At 44.0% G+C, this 10,233-nt stretch overlaps 1 protein-coding gene across 1 annotated transcript; it reads left to right on the top strand.

The window, feature by feature from the left end:
- The first annotated feature begins 162 nt into the window (after positions 1-162).
- Positions 163-8,656, top strand: LOC135201207 (uncharacterized protein PF3D7_0210200-like). Its single transcript, XM_064230084.1, has 3 exons — positions 163-594; positions 1,130-1,324; positions 7,727-8,656. The coding sequence occupies exons 1-3, from the start codon at positions 163-165 to the stop codon at positions 8,654-8,656; spliced, it is 1,557 nt and encodes a 518-aa protein (XP_064086154.1).
- Positions 8,657-10,233: the final 1,577 nt, after the last annotated feature.

Raw genomic sequence — 10,233 nt, 5'->3', positions numbered from 1 at the left:
TGACTCTACACACCTGAAGGATGACGAATCAGCACACATTAAGGTGACGATTATCACCTGAACGATGATTCTACACACCTGAAGGATGACTCTACACACCTGAAGGATGACGTTACACACCTGAACGATGACTCTACACACCTGAACGATGACTCTACACACATGAAGGATGACGATACACACCTGAAGGATGACTCTACATACCTGAAGGATGAATATACACACCTGAAGAATGGCTCTACACACCTGAAAGATGACTCTACACACCTGAAGGATGACATTACACACCTGAACGATGACTCTACACACCTGAAGGATGACGATACACACATGAAGGATGACGATATACAACTGAAGGATGACTCTACACACCTGAAGGATGACTCTACACACAGGAAGGATGACGATACACACAGGAAGGATGACGATACACACCTGAAGGATGACGTTACACACCTGAAGGATGACTCTACACACCTGAAGGATGACTATACACACCTGAAGGATGACGTTACACACCTGAAGGATGACTCTACACACCTGAAGGATGACTCTACAAACATGAAGGATGACGATACACACCTGAAATATGACGCTACACACCTGAAGAATGACTCTACACACCTGAAGGATGACTCTACACACCTGAAGAATGACTCTACACACCTGAACGATGAATATACACACCTGAAGAATGACTCTACACACCTGAAGGATGACTCTACACACCTGAACGATGAATATACACACCTGAAGAATGACTCTACACACCTGAAAGATGACTCTACACACCTGAAGAATGACTCTACACACCCAAAAGATGACTCTACACACATGAAAAATGACTCTACACAACTGAAGGATGACTCTACACACCTGAAAGATGAATATACACACCTGATGAATGACTCTACACACCTGAAGGATGACTCTTCACACCTGAAAGATGACTCTACACACCTGAAGAATGACTCTACACCTGAAAGATGACTCTACACACATGAAGGATGACTTTACACACCTGAAGAACGATTCTACACACTTGAAGGATGACTCTTCCACACCTGAAAGATGAATATACACACCTGAAAGATGACTACACACCTGAAAGATGACTACACACCTGTAGGATGACTCTACTCACAAGAAAGATGACCCTACACACCTGAAGAATGACTCTACACACCTGAAGGATGACTCTACACACATGAAGGATGACTCTACACACCTGAAAGATGACTCTACACACCTGAAAGATGACTCTAAGCACCTGAAAGATGAATATACACACCTGAAGAATGACACTACACACCTGAAGGATGACGTTACACACCTGAAGGATGACTCTACACACCTGAAAGATGAATATACACACCTGAAGGATGACTCTACACCACCTTGAAGGGAATATACACAACCTGGGAAATTATGGGGACCCTCTTTTACACCACCAGAAAGATAATATAGCCCACACTGAAGATGTGCTCACAAAACTGAAAAGGTGATAAACACACCTTTGAAGGTTTGACGTTAACCCCACCCACCTGGAAACGATGGACTCTTTTACCCCACACCCATTGAGGGAAAATGACGTTACACAAACTGAAGATTTTGACTCTACAACCCTGAACGAAATGGGACTCTTACCCCCCCCCACCACCATTAAGGAAAGTGGACGATTTTACAACACCTGAAGGGGGATGACGCTACAACCAGAATGATTGAACGATAAAAAAAAAACACCACCTGAAGGATGACTCTACATAACCTGAAGGATGATATACACACCTGGGGAAGGGGGGGGGGGGAATGGCTCTACAACCTGAAAGATGACTCTACCAACCTGAAGGATGGACTTACACACCTGAACGATGACTCTTTTACGCCAAACCCTTGAAGGATGGAAGGGATACACCTGAGGATGGACCCATTATTACAATGAACGTGACCTAACACCTGAACGATGACTCTACCACACCATGAAAGGATTGAACGATTACACCCACCCCCTGAAAGGACTTGGACCCCCCCCCCCCCCGTTACCACACCCTGAAGGATGACTCTTTACACCCACCTGAAGGAGACCACGTACAAACATGAGGATGGGGACAGATACACCACCTGAAATATTGACCGGGTACACACCTGAAGGGAATTGACTTCTACCACACCCCCTGGAAAAAGGATGGACTCTCAACCTGAAGGATGACCTACAACACCTGAACGATGCTCTACACCCCCTGAAAGATGACTCTCAAACCACACCTGGAAGGAATGACCATTAAACACCCACCTGGAAACGGATGGGAAACTTCAAAAACGACACCTTGGAAGGGAATTGGGACTGAGTACACAACATGGAAGGGATGGTTAACATTCTACAACCTGGGAAATGGATGGGACTCCTACCCCAACACCTGAAACGGATGGTGGGACTCTACACAAACATTGAAGGGGGATGGACGATTGTTACCCACCACCTGAGGTGGGGATTTGACGTTCCTACCAACAACCTGAAGGATGGGGGGACTCTTAACACACCTGAAGGGTGGGGAACCTTCTACAACAAAACCATGGGAAGGGATGGTGGGTGGGAACGTACACACCTCAAAATTAGATCTCTTACCAAACCACCTCCTGAAGAAGGAATGGGGGGGACTTCTACACCACCTGAAATGGAGGGACTCTACCACCCCACCTGAAGGAATTGGGGAACTCTTACACACCATGAAAACGGATGGTGGGGGGACCTCTACCACACCTGGAATTCAATGGACCCTCTACACACCTGACAAAGGTGAATATACACCCTTGAAAGAATGGACCTTCTAACACCAAAACCCTGAAGGATGGGAACTTTCTACACAACCTGGAAAACAACGGATGGAAATTATAACCCACACCTGAGAATTAAACTTTCTTTTTTACAAACCTTCCTGGAAAGGAAACGGACTCCTACACCTCCATGGGGGAAAGAATGGGGAACCTACTACCAACCCACCCCAAAAAGGATGGGGGGGGGGGAACTCTATCTACCAACATTATGAAAAATGGCTATACCCACAAACTTGAAAAGGATGAACCGCTACACAACCTGAAAAAGATGAATATTTACACAACACCCTGATGGGGAATGGGGGGACTCTACCACACCTGAAGGATGACTTCGTTCCACACCTCAAAAGATGGCAAATACACCACCACCTGAAGAAATGGGGACTCTACACAACCCTTTGAAAGGATATGACTCTAACCACAACCCTGAAGGATGAATTTACCCACAAACCCTTGAAAGAAAATGACCTCTACCCCACCCCCCACCCTTGGGAAGGAGGGTGGACCTCTTTTTACACCTACCTGGAAAGGGGATGGACTCTCTTAACAACACCTGAAAAAAAAACGATTGGGGGAAAATATTTAAAAACACACCTTGAAAAGAACTAAACTCTTTAACCTAACCTCTAAAGGGAAAAAAGCGAACTTCTACCCAACTCCTTGAAGAAAAATTGGGTGACTTCCTAACCACACCCCAAAAGGCGGGGATGACTCCTTTAAAAACACAATTGAAAAAAAAAATTGGCTTGCTACCACAAACTGAAGGATGACTTCTTACCCCCCACAACCTGAAAGATGAATTTAACCCCACAAACCTGAATGGGAATTGGGGACCTCTTTTACTACCCACCTGAAAATTGGACCTTCCTACCCAACACCTGAAGGATGGGGAAATTTTACACACCCTTTTTGAAGAAATGGAAGCCTTCTTTGTTACCACACAACCTGCAAAAAAAGATGGGGGGGGGACTTCTAGACCACCTGAAAGAGAATATACACACCTGAAAGATGACTACACACCCTGAAATGATGAATAAACACCTGAAGAATGACTCTACACACATGAAGGAGACTCTACCCACACCCTGAAAGGATGACTCCTACACAAACCCTGAAAAGATGATTATACACACATGAAGGATGACTCTACACGCTCCTGTAAGATGGAATAGACACACTGAAGGATGATGGCTACACACCTGAAAGTTGAAACTATACACACCTTGAAAAACGATGAATTATTACACACTGAAGGAGACGCCTACACACCTGAAAGATGTAATATACACACCTGAAGGAATGACGCTTACAACACCATTGAAGGATGACTCTACACACCTGAAAGATGAATAATACGACGTTTTACACACCTGTAAGGAATGACGCTACACACCGAAGATGAAGGATTACCACTAAAAAGATGAATATTACACACCGAAAGGATGGGACTCTAACGACACCTGAAGATGATCTACAAACTCCTGAAGAATGACGTTACCACACCTGAAGGATGGACTCTACACAACCGAAGATGAATATACAACCTGTAAAATGAGCTACACAAATGAAGATGACGTTACACACCTGAAAGGATGACTCTAACACACCTGAAACGGATGAATATACACACCATGAAGGATGGACTATACCAACACCTGAAGAATGAATATACACACCTGAAGGAGACTCTACACACAATGAACGATAAATATAACACCTGAAGAATGGATCCAACCTGAAAGGTGACTCTACACAACCCGAAGGCTGACGTTACCCAACCTAACCTGAACAATTGACTTTACACAGTTGAAGGATGACTCTACACACATGAAGATGAGACGTTACCAACCTGAACGATGATTTCTACACAAACGTCTGAAGGATGACTCTACACACCTACAGATGACGTTACCACCAACCTGAACGATGACTTCTACACACCGAAGGATGACTTCTACAAACACCCTGAGGATGAACGTTTACACACCTTTGAACGATGACTCTACACACCTGAAAGGATGGACTCTACCCACAGGACAGTTGACGATACACCAAACTGAAGATGACGCTAACACACCAAATGAATGGATCTAACACACCTGAGGATCTACCATACCTGAAGGATGAATATACACACCTGAAGAACTGGCTCTACAACACCTGAAAGAAAATTGACTCTACCACAAACCCTGAAGGATGACATTACCTACCCTGAACGATGACTCTAAACGCACCTGAAGGATGACGATACACATCATGAAGGTATGACGATATACCAAACTGAACCGATGGACTCCTACACTCCTGAAGGATGACTCCTACACACCTGAAGGATGGACGTTACACACCACCTGAAGGATTGACTCCTACAAACATGAACGGATGACTCCTACAACACCTGTAAGGAATGACGCGACAAACATTGAAGGATGACGATACACACCTGAAATATGAGCGCTACAACACCTGAAGAATGACTCTACAACACCTTGAAGGATGACTCTACAAACACCTGAAGAATGACTCTACACACCTGAACGATGACTCTACCACACCTGAAGAATGACTCTACAACACCTTTGAATCGATGAATATACCCCCGAAACAACCTAAAGAACTCTTACAACAACACCCCCTGAAGGATGACTCTACACACCTGAACAACTGAATATACAACACCTGAAGAATAGACTCTAACACAACACCTGGAAAGATGACTCTACCACCACCTGAAGAATGACCTATACAACCCACCTGAAGAATGACTCCTACACACCTGAAACTGATAAATAAATAACACACCCTTGAAGAATGGCTCCACAACTTGAAAGGTGACTCCTACAGCACCCGAGCCCAAGTCCTGACGTTACAAAACCACCTGAACGATGACTTTACACCGACCTGAAGGATGACTCACATCTATCCACACCATGAAGGATGACGTTACACACCTGAACAATGATTCTACACACCTGAAGGATGACTCTACACACCTGAAGGATGACGTTACACACCTGAACGATGACTCTACACACCTGAAGGATGACTCTACACACATGAAGGATGACGATACACACCTGAAGGATGACGTTACACACCTGAAGGATGACTCTACACACCTGAAGGATGACGATACACACCTGAAATATGACGCTACACACCTGAAAAATGACTCTACACACCTGAAGGATGACTCTACACACCTGAAAGATGAATATACACACCTGAAGGATGACTCTACACACCTGAAGAATGACTCTACACACCTGAACGATGAATATACACACCTGAAGAATGACTCTACACACCTGAAGGATGACTCTACACACCTGAAGGATGACTCTACACACCTGAACAATGAATATACACACCTGAAGAATGACTCTACACACCTGAAAGATGACTCTACACACCTGAAGAATGACTCTACACACCTGAAAGATGAATATACACACCTGAAGAATGACTCTACACACCCAAAAGATGACTCTACACATATGAAAAATGACTCTACACAACTAAAGGATGACTCTACACACCTGAAAGATGAATATACACACCTGATGAATGACTCTACACACCTGAAGGATGACTCTTCCACACCTGAAAGATGAATATACACACCTGAAAGATGACTCTACACACCTGAAGAATGACTCTACACACCTGAAAGATGACTCTACACACCTGAAGGATGACTTTACACACCTGAAGAATGACTCTACACACCTGAAGGATGACTCTACACACCTGAAGGATGACTCTACACACCTGAAAGATGACTTTACACACCTGAAGAATGACTCTACACACCTGAAGGATGACTCTTCCACACCTGAAAGATGAATATACACACCTGAAAGATGACTACACACCTGAAAGATGACTACACACCTGAAAGATGACTCTACACACCTGAAGGATGACTTTACACACCTGAAGAATGACTCTACACACCTGAAGATGACTCTTCCACACCTGAAAGATGAATATACACACCTGAAAGATGACTAAACCTGAAAGATGACTACACACCTGAAGAATGACTCTGCACACCTGAAGGATGACTCTACACATCTGAAGGATGACGTTACACACTGAAGGATGAGTTACACACCTTGGGAAAGGATGACTCTACACACCTGAAAGATGAATATACACACCTGAAGGATGACTGTACACACCTGAAAGATGAATATACACACCTAAAGGATAACTCTACACACCTGAAAGATGAATATACACACCTGAAGGATGACTCTACACATCTGAAAGATGACTCTACACACCTGAAAGATGAATATACACACCTGAAGGATGACGGTACACACCTAAAGGATGACTCTACACACCTGAAAGATGAATATACACACCTGAAGGATGACTCTACACACCTGAAAGATGAATATACACACCTGAAGGATGACTCTACACACCTGAAAGATGACTCTACACACCTGAAAGATGACTACATACCTGAAGGATGATTCTACACACCTGAAAGATGAATATACACACCTGAAGGATGACTCTACACACATGAAAGATGAATATACACACCTGAAGGATGACACTACACACCTGTAAGATGAATATACACACCTGAAGGATGATGCTACACACCTGAAGGTTGACTCTACACACTTGAAAGATGAATATACACACCTGAAGGATGACGCTACACACCTGAAAGATGAATATACACACCTGAAGGATGACGCTACACACCTGAAGGATGACTCTACACACCTGAAAGATGAATATACGACGGTACACACCTGAAGGATGACTCTACACACCTGAAAGATGAATATACACACCTAAAAAAGATGAATATACACACCTGAACGATGACTCTACACACCTGAAAGATGAATATACACACCTAAAGGATGACTCTACACACCTGAAAGATGAATATACACAACTGAAAGATGACGCTACACACCTGAAGGATGACTCTACACACCTGAAAGATGAATATACACACCTGAAGGATGACTCTACACACCTGAAAGATGAATATACACACGTAAAGGATGACTTTACACACCTGAAAGATGAATATACACACCTGAAGGATGACGCTACACACCTGAAGGATGACTCTACACACCTGAAAGATGATTCTACCTACCTGAAGGATGACTCTACACACCTGAAAGATGAATATACACACCTAAAGGATGACGCTACACACCTGAAGGATGACTCTACACACATGAAGGATGACTCTACACACCTGAAAGATGACTCTACACACCTGAAGGATGACTCTACACACCTGAAAGATGAATATACACACCTGAAGGATGACGCTACACACCTGAAGGATGACTCTACACACCTGAAAGATGACTCTACACACCTGAAGGATGACTCTACGCACCTGAAGTTTGACTCTACACACCTGAAGGATGACTCTACACACCTGAAGAATGACTCTACACACTTGAAGGATGACTCTACATACCTGAAAGATGAATATACACACCTGAAGGATGACTCTACACACCTGAAGAATGACTCTACACACCTGAAGGATGACTCTACACACCTGAAAGATGAATATACACACCTGAAGGATGACTCTACACACCTGAAGAATGACTCTACACACCTGAAGGATGACTCTACAAACCTGAAGGATGACACTACACACCTGAAGGATGACACTACACACCTGAAGAATGACTCTACACACCTGAAGGATGACACTACACACCTGAATGATGACTCTACACACCTGAAGGATGACTCTACACACCTGAAGGATGACACTACACACCTGAAGAATGACTCTACACACCTAAAGGCATGACTACATACACAAACCAGAATGACTCCAAAACAAACACTTAAGGATTACCCTACACACCTTGAGGATGCTCTACACCACCCTGAAGGATGACACTACACATGCCTGAAGATGACTCTACACCTGAAGGATGACCACTACACACCTGAAGAATGACTCTACAAACACCTGAAGAATGCCACTACACACCATAAAGAAATCTCTACACTAAAGGATGACTTCTACACCTGAAGAATGACTCTACACACCTGAATGGATGACACTACACACGAAAGAAGAATGATATACACCACCTGAAGGATGACTCTACACACCTGAAGAATGACTCTACACACCCCCTGAATGGATGACTCTAACTACACCATGAGATTGAACACTACACACCTTGAAAGATGACTACAAAACACCCCAAGGAATGACTCTATACACCTTGAAGATGACCCCTCGCCACACTGAAGGAGTTTCTACACACCTGAAGAAATGAAGCTACACCATGAAGGCTGACGCTACACAACCTGAAAGATTGACTTACACACACCTGACAAGGATGCAATATACACACCTGAAGGATGAACTACCCACCTAAGGATGACGCTACACACCTGAAGGATGACCTCTAGCACACTTGAAGAATGACATACAACAGCTGAAGGATGACTCCCACACTGAAAGAGGAAATACCATGAATGTACGCTATACTTTTTGAAGGATGACACCCTACACACCTGAAGGGATGACGCTGACACATCTGAAGGATGACGCTACACCAACTGACAGATGACTCACCACATGAGGATGACTACACACCTGGAAGAAATGGAAAAAAAACGGGCTACACACATACCGAATACGCTACACACTGAAGATGACTAACACACACACCTGAAGGATGAATATACACACCTGAAGGATGACTACACACCTGAAGGATGACGCTACACACCTGAAGGATGACTCTACACACTTGAAGAATGACGATACACACCTGAAGGATGACTCCACACACCTGAAAGATGAATATAACCACCTGAAGGATGACGCTATACTTTTGAAGGATGACCCTACACACCTGAAGGATGACGCTACACATCTGAAGGATGACGCTACACAACTAAAAGATGACTACACACACACATATGAAGGATGACGCTACACACCTGAATGCAAATATACTGGAATCACCGCTGGTTCTTGCTGGCCGACATGAAACCAGACGTTCATCCAAGATGGCAGGCGCAACGCTAAGCATCTGTCAGCTGGGATTACCAGCAGATTTACTCACCTTTAAAAGCCTCAAAAGCAGGTCAGACTTCCGGGCCGGAAATGCATTACGAAATGCATTACAAGTCGGAAATGCGGAATGGAAATAAACGGGAAGTTTTACACAATATGGGGAACATCCATCAAGCCTTAGCGAAGGCAAGATAGATCTGAATATTCAAGGAGGTTTAGGTCCAAAAGATCCCGCAAGGGGACTAGTGCCAGTGCCGTCAGCGTGCCTCACGCGGTGCACTGTAGGCAATATTTACGGTTCTTTGAAGCGTGTCTTCGGCCCCTAGCTGCAACCACTTTTATTCTTT

The sequence above is a fragment of the Macrobrachium nipponense genome, chromosome 28 (assembly GCF_015104395.2).
Source record: "Macrobrachium nipponense isolate FS-2020 chromosome 28, ASM1510439v2, whole genome shotgun sequence".
In the NCBI taxonomy this organism is placed as follows: domain Eukaryota; kingdom Metazoa; phylum Arthropoda; class Malacostraca; order Decapoda; family Palaemonidae; genus Macrobrachium; species Macrobrachium nipponense.
This window is presented reverse-complemented; position numbering and strand designations above follow the sequence as displayed.